Consider the following 25,963-nt stretch of genomic DNA (forward strand, 5'->3'; position numbering starts at 1 on the left):
AATAGCCAGGGGAATTTTAAAAAAGAAAACCATAGCTGGGGGCATCACAATACCAGATTTCAGGTTGTACTACAAAGCTGTGGTCATCAAGACAGTGTGGTACTGGCACAAAAACAGACACATAGATCAATGGAACAGAATAGAGAACCCAGAAGTGGACCCTGAAATGTATGGTCATCTAATATTCGATAAAGGAGGAAAGACTATCCATTGGAAGAAAGACAGTCTCTTCAATAAATGGTGCTGGGAAAATTGGACATCCACATGCAGAAGAATGAAACTGGACCACTCTCTTTCACCATACACAAAGATAAACTCAAAATGGATGAGAGATCTAAATGTGAGACAAGAGTCCATCAAAATCATAGAGAGAACACAGGCAACACCCTTTTTGAACTCGGCCACAGTAACTTCTTGCAAGATACATCCACAAAGGCAAAAGAAACAAAAGCAAAAATGAACTATTGGGACTTCATCAAGATAAGAAGCTTTTGCACAGCAAAGGATACAGTCAACAGAACTAAAAGACAACCTACAGAATGGGAGAAGATATTTGCAAATGACATATCAGATAAAGGGCTAGTTTCCAAAATCTATAAAGAACTTCTTAAACTCAACACCAAAGAAACAAACAATCCAATCATGAAATGGGCAAAAGACATGAAGAGAAATCTCACAGAGGAAGACATGGACATGGCCAACAAGCACATGAGAAAATCCTCTGCATCACTTGCCATCAGGGAAATACAAATCAAAACCACAATGAGATACCACCTCACACCAGTGAGAATGGGGAAAATTAACAAGGCAGGAAACCACAAATGTTGGAGAGGATGCGGAGAAAAGGGAACCCTCTTACACTGTTGGTGGGAATGTGAACTGGTGCAGCCACTCTGTTTCCTAATTTTAGATTACATTTACACAAGCTTTCAAAGGTACATTTATTTCTTTCCTATTTACCATCTGAAAAAGGTTGAGAATTAATTTTGAAAACATGAAAGATGTAAGGAAATTATAAGCAGTGTTTATATTTCACTTACTATATGAAATTATATATTAAGATGGATGTATTAAGATTTCAGTTATTTAGAACATAGGCATAAAGATTTTAATAATAATAATAATAATATTGGCTCACCTCATAGAAAATACATTAAAATGTTACAAAATAATAAATGCATTTAACATAATATATAAATATATCAAGAGATCCTCAGCCTCATGCATATTAAGTAAAATGCAAAGTAAAACTACAGACTGCACTGATGCGATTCCAATATTCCATTTCACTTATCACAGTGTTATAATCAAAACTTTAGCACGCTAGCTTGGTGAGTAAGATTCTGGTGGGTGGACATGGAGATCCTAAGAAGGTGCACTGCTTAGATCTTCCTTCATGAAAACCTGCTGTCTGGAGCACAATTCATAGCTTCCGGGAACTGGCTCTTAGTTTGGGAAAGCCAGTTGTTAGCATCTTTTTCAAACTCAGCATTCATTCAGTGAGTCATCACACTGTCACACTAGTAGCTCGAAACTGGCCATAGTGGGAGTATTTACACTTAGCAAGCCAAAGATGCTATAAATAAAAGCTTTTTTTTTTTTGATTGACAGATGCTGCATTTTCTGATCTGCCGCAGTTCATACACTGAAGCCATACTTCCCCAATGCTACTTTTAGCCAATAATTAAGAATGATGGTAATATTATAATTCATATAGTTCATTGCAGAACTCCTCTATTAAGCAACTTTTGCTCTGGGACTCCCTATTTACCTGTACTGTGGTCTGAGGCTGTTCTACCCAATACCTCTTCACAAGTGTCAGACCTGAATTTTGGTCTAAAGGCATCTCTCTCTTCCGTTTATCTTTCCCAGATCTTTGTCTCAGTAAAATCCTTGCATGTCTAACCCTGACTTGGCAGCACTCTGTAGGGGACCTGAACTGATAAAGTGGTGGTACAGACACTCTCATACATTGCTCAAGGGAGTATAAGTGGGTAAAATGTCTATGAAGAATGATTGACAATATCTCATTTTGGAAAAAAAAACACCCTAGAGACAACCACTTTCAAATTGCTAGGGGATTCTTTTATTATTTGCTTCCATGTCAGGAAACAAGGTAAGTATGTACCTACCCCTTGGTTTTACAGTTTTAGGCCTTGTCTTTGACTTCTCAATATGGCATTTGAGATTGTAGCCCTTACTATGTCCATGCAGTTTTTCCATCACCTCATTCTCCCAATACAGGTATATCATCCTTTTCATTCAATAAATATTAGGTGTTTACATCATTATGACTACAAATATGCTATTTATGATGGAACCTTAAATATGACATAATTGTTTTTCTGCACTTTCTACTTTCCTGAGAGCTGATAGACATATGGATTTATAGTTGCTTAGTTTTTTTTACTTATCACTAATTCCAACACTAAGCTCTCTGCAGATTATCTAAATCTTCTCTCATTACATTGATGTGAACAATATCCTATCAACATCATTTTCTTAAGCAAATCTCTTTTTACTCCACCCCCCCCCCACACACACGATTGATTGTTTGGCTAGTTATAATATTCCAGGCTAGAGATACTTTCTTCTCAAATTTTGAAAGACCTAATGCCATTGCAGTCTATCTTTTAATAGCTCTGTTCTCTCTCTCTCTCTTTTTTTTTTTAAGATTTTATTTATTTATTCATGAAAGACACTGAGAGAGAGACAGAGATACAGGCAGAGGGAGAAGCAGGCTTCATGCAGGGGGCCTGATGTGGGACTCGATCCCAGGACTCTGGGATCATGCCCCTGAGCCTGAGGCAGATGCTTAACTGCTGAGCCACCCCGGTGTCCCCTCATAACTCTGTTAAGAATTTTACAGCCATTAGGATTTCTGACCATTTACATGTGATCTTTCTCTCTTTGGAAGTTTGGTATATTCTGTCTGTTCCAGGGTTCTGAAACTTTCTGATGATATGCCTTAGTGTGCGTCCATTTTCCTCAGTTTGGTTGGGGACTGATGGTGGCCCTTTTCAATCTGGAAAAACATGTCTTATGTCTGAATTTTTTTTCCTATGATGATTGTCTCCACCCTTCTCCCCCACTTTTTTCTTGCTGGAACTCCTTTTATTCGGATATTGTACTTATTGGACTAGTCCTCTAGTTTTCCTTTCTTCTTCTCTCCTATTTTCCAACACTAATTCTATTTTTGCTATACCATTTGGGAGCTTTCTTTAACATTATTTTCTCACTTTCTTTGTCCCTAATGATTGTTTTTGCTTAAGGTCTATTTGGCTTGATACTAGGAGAGCTAAATTAGCTTTCATATAGTATTTGGTATATATATTTCTATATTTTAAATTTTATTATTACAGATTATTATACTCTAGCTGTTATCTTCTATAGATACTATATAGATTCTGAGTCTTACAAACTTAATCTATAAGTTTATTGAGATTAATTGCATTTTGATTTATTTAGAGCATATTGTTTCTGCTTTAAAATGATTTTTTCTTTTCTCTATGTTTTTATTTCCTTTTTCTTTTTTTTCTCCCATCTTTTGTATTGATTTTTTTTCTTTAATCTACTGGATTCCCTCCACTAGTTTGGAAGTTTTTCTGTTAATTGATTACTCTTAACATTTTTAGTATCAGTATGTGGCTTATTAGTGTCTTTACCCTTCTCCTAACTAATTCAAGGACTTCATCTTCTCATCTTTCAAATTATTATTGTCTTGTGTTTTGCTTCTACATTGTTTTTAACTTTCTCTTTTAATTATTATATTGTTGTCTTATTTAGTTTCAATACTTATTTATATATATCCACATGTCTACCAGTTTCTTTGCTCACATTATTTTATGTGTTTTTCTTTCTTTCTTTTTTTTTTTTTTACTTTCTTCTGGTTCTGTGGGTTGGTTCTGTATTATCTGTTATATGACATCCAACTTTGTGGAACATACTTCTTCAAGGAAATTTTCCTACATTATGTTAAAAAACAAAATTCAACCGAGTAAATTTTAAAGATCATACTGACTTCATTCAATGATTCATGAATTGGGCAGTATCCCATCTAATGAATAGAAAGCTCTGAGGAGCTGTGCAAAATAGAAGACGTTTATAGGCAGAAGCGGGCAAGACAAGGGCATTATTAGTAGAGTGGGTTATTTCAAGTAAGATCACCTTCCTTTAGGAGAAGGCAGAGGATCTGTCAGGCAGGTTATGTCACAGGTGCTGACCAGGTAATTCTATTCTTGGGAGAGGCTGAAACTGCAATTAAGTTGGTGTTAAGTCTTGGTTTAGTGACATGGGCTTAGTACAGGCGATTCCATTTTGGGTCTGTTGTGTTTTAAAAAAACAATTATTTCCAAGCAACTGTAATGAATATCTTCATCATATTTCATCTTCATTTAGATATACTAGTGCACATTAACATAATTAAAGTTATTTTTCTTTTGTTGCTTTGTGTGTGTTCATGAGCACTATATCATTTATTGTGTGGTCTGGGGTCTTGTGCCTTCCCTAGGACATATTTGTTGTGAGCCTTGGGGATGATTACCCTGGCTCTCAGTTTCTGTGTCTGTAAGAAGAGGGAAGGAATACCTAATTACTTAAATCACAGGGTGATTATAAGGAATAAATGGCAATAGAGACATGAATGAATTTTGCTTGTAGAATTTTGCATATCTGAGGAATATTATTATTTCATTTGTTTCCTCAGCTTGATTATAAGCCTTGTGATGGTGAAGAATGTGGCCCATCTCCTTGGTAATCCTTTATTAGTCTTAGTACATATCAATGGCTCACTGACCTGAAGCAATGAAGTGTTGGCAAGGTTTTAGGAAATTGCACAATGACATAAAACTCAAGAATGGTGAAGTGAGCTGGTAGTGGCTTGGGAATAGGAGAGTATGAATCTGAAAATAGCAGTTTAATCCTTTAACGTGATGTGGGTGCAGGACTTAATAACTCTTTATTTTCAAGATTGTCTCAGTTGATGTGCTCTCTCAATGTAATTTGATTTACTAGGAATTCACAAACTGGATATGTGATTCTGTAAGAGAGCTGTGAGGCACAGAAGGCAGCATCCATTAGAGGAAAATGTTCTGTTTGAGAAGTAATGCAGATTTCCTAGAAACCACAACACAGGGTAAAAAATGTTGTCACTAGGAATCCGAAGAATAGAATCAAGCTCTTTTGTAGGTGCATTTCAATGCAGTTTTGGGTGTCCTCAGAACCTGATTTCTGAGAGGCTGGAGGGAACTGAATTATAGGACATCAGAGAAAAATATTGCAGCTGCAGATAATGCACCATATGGTAGTGTAAGTGAGCTCAGGAACCATAATACACAGAATAGGGAGTGCTATTAGTAAGTGGTAAACATGATAAACTAGGTCATGACAAATTGAAATTGGGGAAAGGATCGCTTATGCATTGTTTTAGGGGGCAAAATGAATGGGACAGCTATTGGAAAGTGGATATATATTAATATTTTTAATTTCCTGAAAATCTTATGGAAAATATATTTCTAAATTATTTTTTTTGTAAATCATGTTTGTGAAGCTGCCACATGAATTATTGTGTTTTAGCATACTTTGTTTACACTGCATATTTTTTGTTTCTTATCTAGACAGCAAATCAAGAATTGGAAATTAAAGAGGCTAATTATGCTTGTAGATTTTTATGACTTTTTTTTAGCCTCTGATCTCCCTCTCTTCTGTTGAATCTCAGACTGTCTACCAAATATAGCATGTTAGAAACTGTTATTTAATACAATTTGGTAGCCATTACTTTTTCATTAAAGCCTACAGATGATTTAAAATAATGTTTGAGTGGTACAGGTAGAGATTATTTAATATTTCTTTTTCTACTTTTCCTAGGTTTAATCTAATTAAATCCATAGAAACACTGTCTAGTCCACCTTGGAATTGATTGATTTTTCTTATCAGTGTGTTTGCACAGCTGATAATAGACTTTAAGAGCAATTTTAAATTCATAGCCACATTGAGAGCAAGGTACAGAGATTTTCCATACAGAGATTGCACCTCCCACCCCACCTCCCGCCACTGACTCTCTCATTACCAGCATCCCCCACCAGAGTGCTACATTTATTACAATTGATGAACCTACATTGACACATTTTTATCCTCAAAATCCATAGTTTTATATTATATTGATTTGGACAAATGTATAATGACATGTGTCCACCATTACAGTGTCATACAGAATGCTTCCACTGCCTTAAAAATCCTCTGTGCTCTGCCTATTTATTCCTTCCTCTCTCCTAACTCCTAGCAATCACTGATACTTTTACTGTCTCTATAGTTTTGCATTTTCCAGAATGTCATATGGTTGGAATCATACAGTATGTAGCCTTTTCATATTGGCTTCTTCCATGTTTTAATATGCATTTAAGATTCTTTCATGTCTTTTTGTGGCTTATGGCTCACTTCTTTTTGGAGCTCAATAATAATAGATTGTCTGGATATACCAGTTTATTTTGCCACTGAAGGACATCTTGGTTGCTTCCAAGTTTTGGCAATTATGAATAAAGCTACTGTAAACTTTATGTGTAGGTTTTTGTGTAGGAGTAAGTTAGCAACTTGTTTGGATGAATTCCAAGAAACATAATTGCTGGGTCATATGGGGGTATTATGTTCAATTTTCTAAGTAATTGCTGAATTATCTTCCAAAGCTGCTGTACCATTTTGCATTTTCATAGCAATGAATGAGAGTTTCTACTGATCCACATCCTCACCAGCAGCTGGTGTTGTCAGTGTTTTAGATTTTGATCATCTTACTAGATGTGTAGTAGTATCTCCTGTTGTTTTAATCTGCAATTGCCTAATGACATAAGATGTTGAACAGCTTTTCATATGCTTATTTTCCATCAATATCTTCTTTGGTTAGGTGTCTGTTCAGATCTTTTGCTCATTCTTTAATTACGTTTTAAATTTTCTCCTTGTTAAATTTTGAGAGTTTTTTGTATATTTTATATAATGGTCTTTTATCAGATATGTCATTTACAAATATTTTCTCTCAGTCTGTGGCTTGTTTTCTCATAGTGTCTTTCATAAAACATAATTTTTGATATTACTGAAGTTCATTTTATTAATTATTTCTTTTACAGATTATGTCTTTGGTATATCTCAAAAGTTATCAAAACCAAGGTAACCTAGATTTTTTTCCCCCCATGTTATCTTCTAGAAATTTTAGTTTTGTGTTTTAAATTTAGGTCTATTATACATTTTGAGTTAATTTTTATGAAGGGTTTAAGGACTGTGCTTAGATTCATTTTTTTTACATTTGGATGTCCAGTTGTAACATTTGTTGAAAAGACTACCTTTGTTCCATTGTTGAAGATCAGTTGACTATATTTATGTGGATCTATTTCTAAGGCTCTCTATTTTGTCCCGTGGATCGATTTGTCTCTACTTTCACCACATTATCTCGATTACTATAGACTTACAGCAAATGTTGAAGTTGGATAGTATCTGCCCTCCAGTTTTGTTCTTCTCCTTCAATATTGTGTTGGCTAGTCTGCACAATTTTTGCCTCTACATATAAACTTTAGAATCAGTTTATTGATATCCACAAAATAATTTGTAGGAATTTTTATTGAGATTGTGTTGTAATTATAGGTCAATTTGATAAGAATTGAAATCTTTTTTTTTTTTTAAAGATTTATTTATTTATTTGAAAGAGAGAAGCAGAGTGAGAGGGAGAGAGAAAATCCTAAGCAGGCTCCATGATCACAACCCTGAGATCATGACCTGAGCTGAAATCAAGAGTCAGATGCTTAACAAACTGAGCCACCCAGGCACCCTGAGAACTGACATCTTGATAATATTGAGTATTCCTCTTTATGAACATGGGATATCACTCCATTTATTTAGTTCTTTGGTTTCATTCATCAGAATTTTGTGGTTTTCCTCATATACAACTTGTATCTATGTGATTATAATGTTTGCTGTAGATTTTTTGTAAGCGTTCTTTATCAAGTTGAGGACAGTCGTCTCTTTCCAGTTTTCATCGTGAATTATTATTATATTTTATTTAAATGCTTTATCTGCGTTTATTGACATAATTATGTGATTTTTGTTCTTTAGTCTGTGATGTTATCGATTGCCTTAATTGATTTTTGAGTGTTGAACCAGTCATGCATGCTTGGCCATATTGTATAATTATTTTTATATATTGTTAGATATATTGGATTTAATATATATTTGCAATATTTTGTTGAGGATTTTTGCATCTATGTTCATAAGAAATATTGGTCTGTAGTTTTCTTTTCTTATAATATCTTTGATGATTTTGGTATTAGAGTAATTCTATAATCCAAAAGATAAGTTAGAAAGTATCATATCTACTTCCACCTCTGGAAAAGATCGTAGAAAATTGTGTATTTCTTACTGAAATATTTGGTAGGATTCACCCATTAACTCATCTGGGTCTGGTGCTATTTTGGAATGTTATTACTGAATTGATTTGTTTGATATAGTTCTCTTTGAATAGCCTGTTTTTTTCTTGTGTGAGTTTTGGCAGATTGTATCTTTCAAGGAATTGGCCTATTTCTTCAAGAGTTATTCATAGTATTCTATTACTATTTTTTGAAAATTTCGTATCTTTATTTGAGAGAGAAAGAGAGAGAGGGAGAGGGAGAGAGAGGAGTGAAAGAGGGAGAGGGAGAGAAATCCTCAAAACTCCCTGCTGAGTGCATAGCCCAGAGCCCAGTGCAGGGCTTGATCCCAGGACCCTGAGATCGTGACCTGAGCTGAAGTCAAGAGCCAGTTCCTTAACCAACTGAGCAATCCAGGTGCCCCTCTTTGCAATTTATTGTTACTATCCTCTTAATGTCTGTGTAGTGATGTTCTCTTTCATTTCTCTTGTTAGTAATTTGTGTCCTATTTTTTTTTTCTTAGTACATGTGGCTAGAATCTTAATTTTATCTTTTCAAAGAACAAGCTTTGGTTTTGTTGATTTTTCTCTATGATTTCTTATTTTTAGTTTCATTGATTTTTTTGTTCTAATTTTCATTATGTCTTTTCTTCTTTCTTCCTTGTACTTAATTTTCTCTTCTTTTTTTCACTTTGCTAAGGTGGAAGTTTATTGATTTTAGATCTTCTTTTCTAATATTTACATCCAAAGCTATAAATTTCCCTCTAAGTACTACTTAGAGTACTACATTCCACAAATTTTGGTATGTTGTATTTTTATTTAGTTCCAAACTTTAAAAATTTTTCTTGAGATTTCTTGTTTGACCCATTTCCTATTTAGTCTCCAAGTATTTTGAGATTTTCCAACTATCTTCTGTTGATTTCTAGCTTAATTCAGTCATATAAAAATCAAACACTATGATCTCTATTCTTTTAAATTTGTTAAGGTGTGTGTTATAGCCCAGAATGTGTTCTGTATTGGTAATGTTTTATGTGAGCTTGAGAAGAATGTGTTTTCTTTGCTGTTTTTGTATAAACTAGTCAATCAATGTCAATTATGTCCAGTTGATTCATGGTGCTGTTGAGTTCTACTATGTCCTTACTGATTTTCTGTCTGCTAGATCTGACCATTTCTTATAGAGAGGCATTGGAGTCTTCAACTATAATAGTGGATTTATCTATTTCTCCTAGCAGTTTACTAGCTTTTACCTCACATATTTTGATGTTCTTGTTAGGTGCATATACATTACCTTTTGGGGAATTGACCATTTTATCATTATGCAATGTCCCTCTTTATCCTCATAACTTTCTTCACTCTGAAGGACATGAGACTTCTACTATGATGAAATCCTCATGTATTACTTTGGGGTAATTCTACTTTCTATTCAGGACATAGATTTGTTAGTAGCCTGCTTTAAAAAACTTTAGCTACAGTTTTAAGTCCTGTATACCTCCCAGTTCTTCTCTGCTTGAGAAAGTACCTTACCAACACTAGTGATTCTAATAACAATTAAAAACCATTTATATTTTTGCTGAGGATTAGATTGACTTTCACCTATACACTCAGAGTAAAGTGTATGGATGACCCTATTTTAGCATCTTTTAATTCTTCTTCAAGTCAAGAATTAAGATTGAGTAAAGTTCAAGGATCATGGTACAATAGTTCAGGATTGGTAAGGTGAGGATTTTGAGGCAAAGAATTCAAAGGATCTTAGGGCATAAACTATTTGTTTATGCTTTCTGCTGAAGAGCTAATGGGTCTTTGGGAAGTTCCAATGATGAAAAATCAAGTCATTTGCCTGGGCAGGAGAGTCTTGGAAAAATAAAGTCAAGCTAAGGAAGACAGAGGACTAGCACAGTCATGTTAACATAAACAGTAAAGTATAGTTTCAGGCTGAGTGTGTCATCACAGTGTTAGTTGTTTAGTCTTTAAGTCAATGTGCTCCTAGTACTTGCCAATTCAGTCTCTTTTGCTTACTTTTGAGTTGTCCTCTTGGGAAAAGGGCACAACTAGCTCTGTGGACTGCTAAATAGATAGCTATGATTTTAAGTCTTTCAGAAGAGAATGCCTTCTGTTGCCCTACTAATAACCAGTGATTTCTGCTGTGTATCCTTCTGAGTCTTCTGAGAACAGTTGATGTCAGTCTTATGAGTCTGAATGTTTACTTGGTCAGCATTGGAGATACAACTATGGAATTTACAGTCAAATATCTGGTGTGCATTTTTCCAGAAGATGCTTGTTTTCACTGTGATTTGTTTGTGCTTAGGTCATTGTGTTAGTCAAAATCAGCCACCTTCAGTTACATTCACATTTATACATAAACTTACACTGAGGTATGAGTGACCATACTCAAAAGTTTTTGAGTTTTTGCAGATGTTGTAATTGTTTTGGCCACAGTGAGTGAGTGGGCCTGGAGGATAGGAGCTTGAGCAACAGGTATTTTGTGATAATTACAAATTGAGACTAGCAGGATTTTTAACTCAAATATGGTTATGCTAGAATTTTAGAGCCATTTAAACTGCTTGTATTCAATATTAAAAATCTAACAAAAGTTTAATTAGTAGTACATATATTTAACAACAGTTTCACCTTTATTGATACAGAAAGTAATCATATTTAGGGAATAACATTTCCACATGCAAAGGCTTGTCAGTACATGTAATAAAGTTATGTCACCAGGACTGAGAATTTCTTTTCTTAGGTGTGATTAATAAGCTATGTACTTAGTTTGAATTTTGAGATGTAGTGGTGCAGTCAGAAACATAAAGGAATAACTTGAGGGCTTCATTTTTCTCCAAAGTCATCCTTTAAATGCAAAAAAAAAAAAAAAAAAAGCCTTATGTGATTTCATTCATCCATTCATTCAACAGATATATGTTAAGCTACTTCTTTATTCTAAATATTGGGAATCTCAGCAGTGAACAAGCACATACAAATCCTCCCTATCTTTATGGAACTGTGAAAGAGAAATTGCACTGAATACTTGTTAAAAATGGGGAGAAAGACTTTGTTAAAAACTATTGCAACAGGGGAGTGAGATTAAACTTAACTCTGCTGAAATAGAAGGCAAAGAAGTTAGTCAGTGTAATTAAGCCATCTGTATTTGCTAATTGGTGTCATCAAAGTTAGGCTCCTACTCTCTCATAGACACTGAGACATAGGGGTGCTATTTTTCTTGATTACATTTCAAAGGGATGGCTCCCAAGTCCTTGAAAAAAGACATTCCTGCCTTGTACAACTGACAAGAATCTGGGAGAAGATTTATATCTCAAAGGGGCAAAGAAAGAATGTATAATTGAAAGTTTTCTAAAGTAAATGTTATAAGAAAAGGGAGACCAGAGGCTTAGAGTCAGGGGAAAAAGCCTGTTTAAAGTTTAAATAAGCTGCATTAAGGCTATCTTGGTCAGAGTTTTTATTTTGGTAGGGAAAAACAGATAGTGAACATATATGGAAAATCTAAGAACTATATATATTTATAATATATATAATATAATATATATATATAATTTCAGAGCGTGATAAGCTCTCTACATAGAAATAATACAGGACAATAAGATACAGGTAATGACTGAGATGATCAGGAGATAAGCTATGCAGGAAAGCATGTACTGGGCTAAATGTAGCTGTTAAGATTTTGTTGTTGTTGCAAAGGACACTCAAGTAATCCGAAGTGATGGGAATTAAAATATAAAGCAGACATTTTTCAGAACATTGGAAAAGAAGCAGTGGGACTTTAGGAACTAGTGTATTGTCCTAGACCATGAGAGCCATAGAAACCTTGGCCCAAGGCACAGCTAAATTGTAATATTAGGGGAATAAGTCTGGAAGTGAGTGCTTGGCTGAAGAGTTAGGTAGGGAGGAAAAAAGCTTACAAAAGAGGAGCTACTCTTTGACCACCTTCTTTTCATGTCTCATAGCCTTGCTTTGAGATTGCTTCATCTTTTTATTATAGCTTTAACGACAACATTGTCACATTTTAACTGTTGGAAAAGGATAACTTTTAGAAAATGATTTTGGAGAATGTGACTGTTTAATCTTCTATTTTCCAGGATTTATTGAGTTGAGTGTTCCACTGTTAGTATGATTCATTTAGTCCTGTTGATGTCCTTTCCTGTCTTTACTGACTGAATTCGTACCTTCTCTTCTCTCTTTGCTCTCATTGCTGAATCTTCAGAACTTTCACTACCACATAGTCCATCATGGCCAGTTCAGCCTTTCTCTGCTGCAACTTTCACTGCCTCCTGCATCATTCTCAGCATTTCTTGGACCAAGCATTTATACTATAAAACAAGGGTCATAACATATTTGAGGATGGGGATAGTTAAGGAAATCTTTGAAGAGGTGACAAATATTTAAGCCCAGACCTGAAAAATAAGTAGGAGTTAACCAGATGAAAGGGGTGATCAGCAGGTTCTGGAGAGTGTTTTAAATATCATGTTTAGAATCCACAAGATGAGAGAATATTGCATTTTTGAAGAAAAGAATGAAGTTTTCTATGACTGGAGTATAGAGAACAGAATACAGAGATGCACAAGGTGAGAGTGTAGAAGTAGGCAGGTTGCGTTAAGGCATTTGGATTATTGTAAAGACAACAATGGGTTATTGAAGGATTTAAAACATCCCCCAACTTAGTTTGCTTGTACATGTATCATTACGTTTGAAAAAAATTTGAAACTTCGGGCAATATACCTCTTTTTAGAGTATGTATTTTGGTTATGCTTTATATTCACTGTGAACCCAATGGATATTAAAGAGAAAGTCTTTTCCACAATAAGAAGCACTTAAAAACCCCATAGGGAGCCTGCTTCTCTCTCTGTGTCTCTCATGAATAAATGAAAAATCTTAAAAAAAAGAAAGATTTAAAAAGTTAGTACATTATTGGTATTGCTGAAGATAGGTGTCTGCTCTTAGTCTCTCTCTCTCTCTCTCTCTCTGCCACTGTGTTCTGAGAATATAAATTGCTAGAACAGGTGGTATGTACAAGTTATCCAAATTAAGATCCTCTCTAAAGCATTTAACTAATTTATGGAGTAGTTAGGATTATTTCTCCATGGATGTCTTAGTAGAAGGATTTGGAGAAGTGAGTTTTGGATAGCAAGGAGACAATAGAATTTGTTATCTGTGTTAAAGGTTCAGATAACAAATGTACTTTGTAATTTTCTTTCAGTCTTTAGATTGTATTCTGCAAAAGAAAATGGAAATGCACTTTGTAGTCATTCATGTACACAGACTATTTAGAATAAAAAAACCAATGCTTAGGAAATGGAACTTATTGTTTTGTGGTTTTTATCTAGTTGCCTGATGGTGCTATCTGTGAAGATGATATAACTATTAATTATTAATTCCAATATCAATGGTAGAGGAGTCAGAAATTATTATGAAAGATTTATATATTGGGTAGTTTATTCTTTAAATAATGTATTCATCCTTTCAATAAATATTTGGTACTTACTACATGCAAGGGAGTGCTAAAGAACATGCTAGGAATAAAAGGATGGACAAAACATACACAATCACAAACAGACAAATGTCATGAAGAGAATGTACATGATCCTTTGAGACTATATAACAAAATAAACTGACCTAGACTAGAGAGGAAAGTTTCCCTGAAGAAGCAATGATTGAGCTGAGATCTGAAGTATGAGTGGAGCTAGCTAAGCTAAGGTAGAAGGCATGAAAGATTAACAAGTGCATAGGCCCTGTGTTTGAGGAAGCATGACATACCCAAAAACGGAAAGTTGGATGAAGAGTGAGCTTAAGAGTGTTGAAGGATGAGGTTAGAGTGGTTGGCAAGGGCCACACTATGCAGGTGTGTGTGAACCAAAACAGATTTTAGAACAATGGGAAGCCATCCTACAATTTTAAACTGAAAATGATTTTGAAAGGTAACTCATATAGTGTTTAGAGAAGATTGGGATCAAGTAAATGACTCACAACTTATAAATCTATAGATCCAGGAGACAGATGCTAGGAGCGTGGTCTTAGATGGTTACAGTGGAGATGGAAATAAATGGATAAATCTGAGAGATATTTAGGAGCTAAAATTGATAAGCTTTTAAGATAGAGTGGGTGCTGAGGATGTCAGAGAGAGGTGACAAGAATACTTCTCAGTTTTTGGTTTGCTCAATCTAATACTGACATTTGCTTAGATATTAAAAGAGGCCCAGAGACATAGTCTGAAATGGAAGGGTGGAGTTTCTTGCAAGTTTCTCTCAAACTTTATTTATTTATTTATTTATTTATTTATTTATTTATTTATTTATTTTTCAATGAGATACACATAAAATGTTTAAATATCTATGGGAAAAATATAGTTGAAGAGGGGAATGGTTGGGATTTTGAGCAGAGTAGAGAAAGTTTGGAAAATAGTGCATGAATTCATAAGAAAAGCAGTAAAGTTACTAGATAGTTGAGAGATGCTTTAAGATTAATGATAATGAGTTTATAGTGGAGTCAATCTTTCCTATTATATGTTCAAGATTATGACCTCCTTGATAGTTAATACAGGCATGAAGAAAACTGATAATTGAGCTAGGATTTTATTTTGATAGAGGTTATAATGAAGAGACAGAAATGTTAAGGAATTCAAGGTGTATGCTGTTACTGCCATTATGGGGCCACTTAAAGAAGAGAATGGAGAATGGAGAGAGTTGACAGATTGAGAAAAACTAGATCTGTTGGTGGACTGGAGTTTTAATAAGGTTGAACTACTATTGCAGTTGTGATTGGACCAGTTAGCTTAACAGAGAAGAGGAAATGGTCAGATAGCAGGGTGGTTGATTTTAAGACTTAAGAGCTGGAAAAACTTTTAGGATGTGACAAATTTCAGATTATGACCATGGGAGTGAGTGTCTGTGGAAAAGTGGAAAGGTTATTGGAGAGGAGTTGGGGAAGAAACAGTGATGCCAAGGTATTGGAAGCCTCATATACATGGATAATAAATTTACCTAGGGGATGGAAAAATTTTAGGTGAGGTTGGATTTGAAAAATATTTAGGGAATATGTGAAATAATATTCTCTATTTTCATGGAATAGTCATTGGCAGGAATCTAATCAAAGCAAAATAGTGACACATTTCCCAGTATAAAAGATAAATAATATCTAACATTTATATATTAAATTTTATTTTACATACCCATATTTTACCTATATTGGATAATCTTATTAAAATGGGTCCTTTGTATCTAATAGATATATATATATTGTCTCAGTGTTAAGTCATACCAAGTATGTAATTCTATGTATATAAACATATATATGTATTTCTCCCACATTTGTATCAGTTAGCTTTCTTCTCTGCATAACAAACTACTCCAGAACTTTGTGAATAGTAACAACAACCATTTATTTAACTCACAAGTCTTTGACTCCATTAGGTGGTTCTGCTAACCTGGGCTAGGTTTAACTTAGCTGAGTCTACCCGTATATGTTTGTGGTAGATTGCTGAGTTGCTTGGTAGCTGACAGATCTGGGATGGGTCAAATGGATAACTCAGAGGGCTGCTTCTGTGGTCTCTCATCTTTCAAAATCCTTGTAGTAGGTATTCTTCACATATTATGTAGTCTGGGTTCCAAGACTGTGAGTGAAGGTGCTGTGCCTCTTGAGGTCTAGGCTTAGAACTGGCATGATGTCATTTATGCCACATGCTGTTGGCCAAAGCAAGTCCTAAGGCCAGCTCAGACTCAAGGGTTGGGGAAATAGATCTTATCTCTTGAAGGTAGAAGTTGCAAAGTCACCCAAGGGGTGTGGGTACAGGAAGGAAAATAATCACAACTCTTTTTCTTTCCTTGCAAACAATCTATCACAACATCCTGTGTGTGGGAATGCAAGATGTAGGTGAAACACCATGCACTGGGTATTATAAATCTGTATTTCTGCTCTATCACTCCCACTTATTTGTCACATATCCTTGGATAAGAAAGTTCTTGGATCATCCCTTTTCATCCCTTTTATAAAGCAAAAAGGGAAGAAAGTAGAAAAAAATATTAGCTGAGCCATTTGCCTACTATCATTAGTGATGATTCAGTGAAGGGATTGATCTGTATTTTAAATGGCTTTATCATTGAAATACATTATTTTTATGCTAATTACATCCACATCTCTTTAATGTAAGGATCTATAAAAGTATTGAGGAGCTAATAACTCAGAGATGCCTTCTGGATATTGTTTGTTGCACTCCTGTGGCCCGAGGGGCTTGTCAAGTAAGGAAATTAGTTGGAAAGGCGGAAGACTGATGGCTGAAGGTTCTCCATTAGCCTTGCTGTGTTCTCTCTGTTTCATGTGTTTGGTATTCTCTTCTACCTGTGGAACCCCAGGGATTGTGTGTTAAGAGCTCAGAGGTTGGGGTAGAGGCAGAAAACTGCTGGACTTAAGAGGAAGGCACAGAAGGACTGGAAAGTGTGTAGTGAAATGAAGCAGAAAATAAATGAGCAGATAGAACAGGCAGAAAGTACAAACTCAAGAATTTGTTTTCAAAAAGGTGATAATATAGAAGGAGAGCATTTTTTGAGGATTGGCCTTCAGAAGTGTCCAGTATTACTCTATGAGTGAAATTCAAATTAATTAATTAATTAATTAGTTTTGGAAATTAAAATTTAAACAAGGAATTAAATACAATTTGTGGCTCTGGTCACTCTAAAAGTCGGAGAGTGAGTCATAAATAAGGAAAGTCTCTCTCTCTCTCCCTCTCTCTCTTTTTTTTTTTAGATTTTATTTATTTATTCACAAGAGACACAGAGTGAGAGAGAGGAAGAGACATAGGCAGAGGGAGAAGCAGGCTCCCTGTGGGGAGCCCGATGCGGGATTCAATCCTGGGATCCTGGGATCACAACCTGAGCCAAAGGCAGATGCTCAACCCTGAGTCACCCAGGAACCCCAGTTAGGAAAGTCTCTTGTTTTAATACAATATTGAATATGACTCCCCTTCCTCAAAAAAATCACATGATGCAGAAGAGATAATTAATAATTAATTTGGGCTGAGCAGTCAGACCGGCTGCTGAGACGAACGCTTCACTGGGGCAGTCTCCGCATATCATGGGGAGATAGACGCTGCTGCCTTTGATTGGCCTTGGTCCTCACAGCTCCAAAAAGAAACAGGATCTCGATAAGCTCTATGAGCTGAAGTCCAAAGCTCGGCAGATTATGAACCAGTTTGGCCCCTCAGCCCTAATCAACCTCTCCAATTTCTCATCCATAAAACCGGAACCAGCCGGCACCCCTCCACAAGGCTCCATGGCCAATAGCACTACAGTGGTAAAGATACCAGGCACTCCTGGGACAGGAGGGCGTCTCAGCCCTGAAAACAATCAGGTATTGACCAAGAAGAAATTACAAGACTTAGTAAGAGAAGTGGATCCTAATGAGCAATTGGATGAAGATGTGGAGGAGATGCTGCTGCAGATTGCTGATGATTTTATTGAGAGTGTGGTGACAGCAGCCTGCCAGCTTGCTCGGCATCGCAAGTCCAGCACCCTGGAGGTGAAAGATGTCCAGCTGCATCTAGAACGCCAGTGGAACATGTGGATCCCGGGATTTGGCTCTGAAGAAATCCGACCCTACAAAAAGGCTTGCACCACAGAGGCCCACAAACAGAGAATGGGATTGATCCGGAAAACAACCAAGAAATAACACACGGAAAGGTCAGGGGATGCACAACAGTGTATTTGGAGATACTTGAGCTGAGACCTCAGCCATCTCATCCTTGGGTTTTTTTTTTAATGCTTTACAGAGAAGCATATATTTTTTATTAACAGTGCAGCAATATCTATAATGACTGAGAGGATCTGCCAAAAGAATGAAGCCTCCTACCCCAACTTCCAGTCCCTTTTCCCTGACGTCTCAAAGAAGAGCAATGTATCTTCCAGAGAAGATTTTATTTGTGGTTTATTATATAAGTGATTGAATACTGGAAAAAAAATTAATAATTAATTTGAATTATGTACTATGGTGAAGTGTTAACAGAGCAGTGGCTGCTGGATTTTCCATAACTCTTTTTATGTTTAAATATAACATACTTAAAGAAAATTAAAATTTTAAGTGTGGAGCTCAAAGAATTTTCAAAAAGTGAGCATACTTAGTAATTATAAGTCATATTAAGAAACAGAATGTTGCCAGAACCCCATGATTCTCCTCATGCTCATCATAGTCACTATCCGTCCCCTAGCATAAGGATCTGCTATATTGACTTCTAATTCCACAGAGGAGTTCCACCTGTTTTTTACACTTTCTATACAGGAAATCATATGGTATATCATCTCCTGTATCTGGTCTTTTTGCTCAATATGATGCTTTTTAGATTCATTCTTGTTGTATATAGATACTTTGTTCATGTTTATTTTTGGATAGCATTCCATTGAGTGAATGTGTGATTATGTATTTATCCATCCTACTGGAGATGGAAATTTATAATATTTCAAGTTTTAAGTATTTCATCTCATTTTTTGAGTCTTTTTTTCTATTGGATATTCCTTCTTGCTTTATTGAAGATTAGTTATTATTTCATCACATTTTAACAGCAAGTCCTTTCACTTTGAGTTTTGGTTATAATGATTGCATTAAATTCTCTTTGATACAAGATAAGGGAGAAAAAGAAAGTTAAAGCAACTTTCCAAATAAAGCAAACTTGCCTACTTGCATATTATTCATTTTGAATAACAGTTTCTGATTTTATAAGTAGTTGAAGGGAATACCCTGGACAGATTCAAAGGTGAAACTTTGGGGTTGTGTTTTGGAGGAAACAGGAGTTTGGTTTGGCCCTAGCACTATGGCTTTGCAAAGGCATGGTGGGAAATGACCTGGCAGTTCAGATGGAGGCGGGCCTGGGCACCTCCTGAAGGTCTGCACTGGAGTTTGTGGTTAATGTAATGTCTGGGATGAGTCCCTAGAGGGTACTGTGTGTTAGAAAGATGAATATTGCAAGGATTGTTGGGGTAAGGACAGGAAGACTCCCCAGCAGTTGGTTGTTGTGGGAAATGTGCTAAGAATCTGAGGGATTAGGTCTGAGTGATGCTTCCATTCTTTTCTAGCTCTGTGACTTTGGACAAGTCATTTACTATGTCTAAGCTTCAATGTCCTCATATGAACAATGGAGATAGGAATTCTGCTGTTGTGGGAATCCAGTGAGTTGGGTCTGTATTAGAGAGTACAGACTCTACAGAGTTTTGGGGCCTCCACATACCCATGCAGTGGGCCATGGCTATGCCTCGGTGGGGAGAAGACATTTAAATTGAAATGTATAGTGAGTATTTGGCTACTGTGACAGCGTTTTGTGCTAAGAAGGAGACTGGTGATTTCCATATATAGGAGTCAGTTGAATCATGCACATGCAGTAGGTCAACCGAAGAGTGTTGAGGATAATCATGATAAGAATCCTAACACATCATAGAAGCATGGAGAGAGGTAGCCCTAGAAAATGATTTTGAAAGAGATATCAGTTGGGCAGTTGGTAAAACTCAGGAGAAAGTGGTATCACAGAACCTGTGGCAGAGTTTATAATGCTTACAAAATATTTTTTAATGCTTCAGTAGTGTTGGACATGGCCATAGAAAATGATGCTTTTTGAATAAGTGGGGTCCTATGCAGGGACCCTGCAGGGTGGACCACCTCCTCTTGGAGAGTTCTGCCTGTCAGAGATCAGGGGAGCATGTCCTCCCAGCATTGGGACCTAATTCTAGGAGGTCCTGATTCTTAGCATTCTAGCTGAGAGTGGTAACTGTTTTTTAGTTTCAATGAAGATAAAGATTTCCTCTCTGTTTTTTCTTTTTGTTTTTCTTTTCTGTTTCTAGAGAAAAATCAGGTAGAAATAACTTCTTTGTGCAGTTTTTTTTTTTTTTTTGGTTTTGTTTTTTAGAGAGAGGGAGAGAATCTTAAGTAGGCTTCACACCCAGCATGGAGCCCAACACAGAGCTCATCATAGGCTCGACTTGGGGCTCCATCAACCCTGGGATCGTGACCTGAGCCAAAGTCAAGATTTGGATACTGAACCAACTAAGCCACCCAGGCACCCTTTCTGTGCAGTATTTTATCAGAAGTATCATAGTTCTTTTAGCATTTTAAGCTAAGTAGAGAACAACATCTGTAGCAACACTGGTTTTATTTTTTAATTTAGTCCTGAGTTTGTCATGCATTGGACTATGGGTTTCTTTAGAACAAAAGCAAGGCATGTTTATTTTAATGCCCCGAGGGCCTAATGCAGAGGTGGGCTGTAGAAGTGCTTAATAAATGCTTATTTTTTGTCTTTGTTACTTGTGATTACCTGGTTCCATTTCTGAGAGCTTCCAAGTTCTCTTGAACCTTCTTTCCTTTCATCATCTTATGTCACTGAATTATGCCAATTCATCTTCTGAATTTTCCTAGTTTTTTTTTTAGCCGCCTAAAGTTTGATATTTGTTTTCCCCCCTCAAGTGTTCAAGCAAAATGAGAGTTTATTTTAAGGCTGCATTAATGCCACAACATTTGAGAGTAGGAACTGAAATAGAGCCAGGCCTGAGGTATTGAGCTTGAGACAGAAAACTGTCAAAATGCTCCTGCTACTCTTTTATTTCCACAAGGTCTCTTGTTCTTGCTTCTCTTTCAAATATTTATTTTGAAATATCTCAGCCATATGCTACCACATGGAGTATAACATAACCAAATACATTCTTAACCCTTTTACTTGAACTATCAAGAACCTTATGATGCCAAAATTAGAGTCTTACTAATGTCACATCTGTTTCACTATACCAACCAGTTCCTCTGTGTTGGTCAGAGGAAGCTCAGAGTGAGTTACACTAGGCTCCTTGTCTCTTCCCTGGGAGAAAGAATTAGCAATAATAGAGTCATAAATTTCATGAGATTTGAGAGTGATAGATGAGAGGCATCCTGATCACAGCTCTATCTTTCCTGTATCAGGAATGAATTTATCCTCTTTCCCCACATGGCTTATTATAATCTTCCCCCTCCAAAAAATAACTATGGGATTTGGAGTGATTGAAGAAAATGTATGCTATATTTGCAATTGGATAGTGCTGTATTTGGATTTTAAGCTTCTCAGCAAAATATGAATTATCTTATATCCCTTATGGTATTCTTTTCTATGACTATTGCTAGAGGATGATAGGATTTTGGATTTTGTAGATTATGTACCCATTCTACGTTCAACTCCTAACTTTTTCAGAGCTCTACAAATTTAGTGCTTATCATGACTGTGACTGGAGGTAGTGGAGGCAACAATGGCACTTGCTCATTCTCCTCATATGCACAGAAGTATTTCCTGTTTGCTTGCCAGTAAGATTGGGATTCCTTTCTCAGAAGTTTGGTGCTCATGGTTATTATAAAGTGAGAAATAAAAATAAAGGTTTCAAGTAGAGGAAAAGTTTCATAGGAAGAAGTGATAAAAGGTCTGATTTCATCATCCTATTTCTATACTCTGTATATATTGCATTTGAGCAATTTCCTTAGCTAATGAAAAGTTGTCTTATTTAATTATTCAGAAATATCTTATTTCTTGGTGGGAAAATCTGCTTTTTTTTAAAAAAAGTTTCTTTACCCTTTTTTTTTTTTTACTTAAAATGAATGTTCTTGGTGTATACATGGTCAATTAAGTTCATGAAGGTAAACCATTGAATTGTTTCCCAGCCTTTTCTTTTCTGAAAGTGTCATGTCATTTCTTTTCTTTTCTTTAGGGAATCAGCAGTCTCTTCAGTTCTTTAAAAGTGGTGCGTCTCTTGCGACTGGGCCGTGTTGCTAGGAAATTGGACCATTATCTAGAATATGGAGCAGCAGTCCTTGTGCTCCTGGTATGTGTGTTTGGACTAGTTGCCCACTGGCTGGCCTGTATATGGTACAGCATTGGGGACTATGAGGTCATCGATGAAGTGACGAACACCATCCAAATAGACAGTTGGCTCTACCAGCTGGCCTTGAGCATTGGGACTCCATATCGATATAATACCAGTGCAGGGATATGGGAAGGAGGACCCAGCAAGGATTCTCTGTACGTGTCCTCTCTCTACTTTACCATGACAAGCCTTACAACCATAGGATTTGGAAACATAGCTCCTACTACAGATGTGGAGAAGATGTTTTCAGTGGCCATGATGATGGTTGGCTGTAAGTATCTTGTTTTTCTTTTTTAATTAAAAAATTATTGTTGTTGGCAGTTTTCCAGGCTACAATCTCTAACATGATTAAAATGAAACTACTTTGTCCTCAGAAAGGCTTTTAATCCATTGTTATTTTACATTGGTTTAATTTTTATTCAGCCTTAGAAAATAAAATGCAAAACAATGTGTTTTACTTTTTAGAATGTATTAACACATGAAAAACAGTGTGGATAGAGTGATACAAAAATCAGGATGGGAACTCTTTAATTCTGTTCACAGCATCATATCTGGCAGAGTTCTTTCCAAGGGAGACCAGCATCTAGAAAGGCAGCACCTGGCACATCCCATTGGTTTTATTGGCAATGTTAAATTCCAAAAAAACCAGACAGGATACGATGGGAGATACATAGTTTAGAAAATACTTTAGTTAGTAATTGAGTTCTTGACTAACGTTGATCTCAGGATAGTTTTATGTTTTTTTTTTTATAATTAAGACTCATAAAAAAGTTTTAAATCTAGTCTTCAGTACACTCTAAAAAGGGGAATTCAAAGTACACTCAAAGGGGAATATATGCCCCTTTGAGAGAATGAAAGCATTAGTAAATGCAGGCTCATTTGGCAATGACAAAAATGTTCAGGATTTAGCAGGCATACCTGAGTACTAAATGGATGATGTTCTTGAGAATAGAATGTTCTCTAAAGGAGTGAAAGACCATGTGTTCTCCACTCAAACTGGAAACGGATTGTGTCAGAAGATCAGAACATTAAGAAGATACATATCAAAAAAGCTGTCTTAAAAGAAGATTTTGAGGGAGACTTCACCATCATCTGTGCCTTCAAGTTGACTTAGATGATTTATGCAAGTCTAGTTTTGACCCTTAGAGTAACCTTAAGATCATTACAGTAGAGGTATGATTAGTGTTATTAGCATCTGTTAAGCCTTTGGGTCATGGTTATTGGTTTGTGGTCTAAGCCATTCTTTCTGAGATTCCACATTGCCGAGGTTAACATTTTGACACTGATGGGAAAGATGTTAAGAGTTCAGGAGTGTAGGGTGGCCCATGAAAGGTCAATATCTTGGGTCAATGTAAGGCAGTTTTAACATTTTCAGAGTTTAGAGTTTTTGATATCTATTGGAGCACCAGTGTTGGCAGTTTAGCTTCAGTCTCTCTATATGCCTTTGTGCAGGTACAGAAACAAGAATGCACAGGTTCTACTTGCTGTTTAGAAATAAAGTAGTAGACTGAGAATGCCAAGTGCTGTCTGCCTCAGGGGCTTTTAGGAGGAAATATGTTCCTACATACAAAGAGATCCTGATGATTAATTAAACTGTTTCCTACACACCTAAAGTGGTAAGATGTATTGCTGCATTATAAATTCAGAAGATGACATTTTGTCAGATGTGATATTTATTACCATACTACTTTCAGTATTTATATAATGCATTTTGCCTTGTACTTGAACATAGATTAAAAAATTTATTTTGAGGGATCCCTGGGTGGCGCAGCGGTTTGGCGCCTGCCTTTGGCCCAGGGCGCGATCCTGGAGACCCGGGATCGAATCCCACATCGGGCTCCCGGTGCATGGAGCCTGCTTCTTCCTCCGCCTGTGTCTCTGCCTCTCTCTCTCTCTCTGTGACTATCATAAAAAAAAAAAAAAATTATTTTGAAGCAATTATTAATTCACTGGAAGTTGCAAAGATAGTATAGAGAAGGCTTTTGTGTACTTTACCTAGTTTCCTCCAATAGTTACATCTTGTATAATCAACATTGGCACTAGTACGATATGTGTATATAATTCTGTATTGTTTTATCACATATAGATTCCTGTAACTACCACTGAACTTAAGATACAGAGTTGTTCCATCACTACCCAAACCATCCTTTCCTCATGTTACTCCTTTATAGTCATGTCTGCCCCTTCCCCGAAAGCATCCCTAAGCCACAGCAACTACTGTTTTGTTCTTCATCTATATAATGTTGTGATTTTGAGAATGTTATGCAAGTGGAGTCATGCAAAATGTAACCTTTTGAAATTGGCCTTTTCCATTCACCATAACCCCTTGTAAGCCATCTAAGTTGTTGAGTGTGTCAATAGTTTGTTCCTGTTTGTTGCTGAGTAGTATTTCATGGTTGGATAGATCACTGTTTAACTGTGCATCTACTGAAAGCCATTTTGATTGTTTCCAGTTTTTGCTATTACAAAGAAATCTGCCATAAGCATTTATGTACAGTTTTTTGTTCGGATATAAGTTCTCAATTCTCTGGGTTAAATACCCAGGAATGACATTGTTGGGACACATAATAAATGTATGTTTAGTTTTTAAAGGAAATTGCCAGACTGTTTTGCAGAGTAGATAGACTAGCATAGTTAGATTTTTCTTTCTTTGTTCTTGAGATTTTTAAACCAAAAGTAATAGGAAAATAAAATCTGCATAGAGTTGAAGGATACCACTATTCAGTTGGTTTCTCAGGCCCCAAACCTGAGAATCATCCTAGATACCTGTTTTTCTCATTTATTGCATCTGTTCATAACAAGCTTTGTTGGTTTTACCTTCAAAATACATTTGATTGATTCTCTCTACTTCTATAGGTTACCACTCAAGACTAAGTCATCACTGGTCTGGACATTTACTGTAATCTCTGATATTCCTTCTGTTTTCACTCTTGCCCCACAGTCTCTACCCAGAAGTGATGGATGGAGTTAAAGAATATTATGCTAATTGAAATAAGTCAGTCAGAGAAAGTGAGAGTAGCCCTTTTAAAGTAAATAAGATCACACCATTCCTTTTCTTGAAGCCCTGCAATGTTTTCCATCGCACATCACATAAAATCTAGATTCCCTACCCCTTTTATCAAAGTATTAATGGTTTGGCTCTTGTTTGCCTTGCCTATTTCACCTTCTTCTATTCCTCCCTTGCTTATTCTTTTACATCCATGTTAACCATCTAGCTGTCTATGAACACATTAAGCTCAGTCCTGTCTCAGGGTCTTTGCACTTGCTTCCCCATTGCTTATAACATCCCTCCTCTGATTTATGCCATGAATTCATGCAAGTCTCCACTCGAATCACCTTTTTGGAAGTTCCTCCCAAATGGTACCTTCTATTAAAAAAAAAAAAAACCAACAACCCAAAACCAATCACCCTTATTCCTTGCTCTTTAATCTTCTGTTGTACCTATTAAGACCTGAGAACATATTTACAGAATGCAAGCTCCATGAAAGTAGTGCCTTTGTCTGCCTATTTTTGCTTCTGTATACCAGCTTCTAAACTGGATATTTTTAATGCCATACTCAATCTCAATTTGTTGAATGTATGAATGAGTGAAATTGAAGATGTCCTTGATGGTTATAATGAGAATATTCTGTTCTTGAATCTACTCCAGTTAGGTCTCTGATGAAGATACATGCCAGGAAAATGCACACTCTTCGTTTTGGCTCTGATTCCTTTGTGAAAGCCT

At 36.1% G+C, this 25,963-nt stretch overlaps 2 protein-coding genes across 2 annotated transcripts in view; both read left to right on the top strand.

The window, feature by feature from the left end:
• KCNH5 (potassium voltage-gated channel subfamily H member 5) overlaps window positions 1–25,963 on the top strand; it is a 276,403-nt gene that overhangs the window by 61,208 nt on the left and 189,232 nt on the right. The window contains exon 7 of the mRNA XM_041759197.1: window positions 22,084–22,510. Within this exon, the coding sequence (XP_041615131.1) occupies window positions 22,084–22,510 (427 nt within the window). The remainder of the gene's footprint in view (window positions 1–22,083; window positions 22,511–25,963) is intronic.
• Window positions 17,408–18,057, top strand: LOC121493380 (transcription initiation factor TFIID subunit 12-like). The gene has a single exon (XM_041759195.1). The coding sequence runs from the start codon at window positions 17,564–17,566 to the stop codon at window positions 18,047–18,049; it is 486 nt and encodes a 161-aa protein (XP_041615129.1). The 5' UTR covers window positions 17,408–17,563; the 3' UTR covers window positions 18,050–18,057.

This window comes from Vulpes lagopus, chromosome 6 (assembly GCF_018345385.1).
Source record: "Vulpes lagopus strain Blue_001 chromosome 6, ASM1834538v1, whole genome shotgun sequence".
Taxonomy (NCBI): Eukaryota; Metazoa; Chordata; class Mammalia; order Carnivora; family Canidae; genus Vulpes; species Vulpes lagopus.

Coding starts and splice junctions, on each gene's coding strand:
- LOC121493380 (XM_041759195.1), top strand. CDS start 17,564: ATGAACCAGTTTGGCCCCTCAGCCCTAATCAACCTCTCCAATTTCTCA.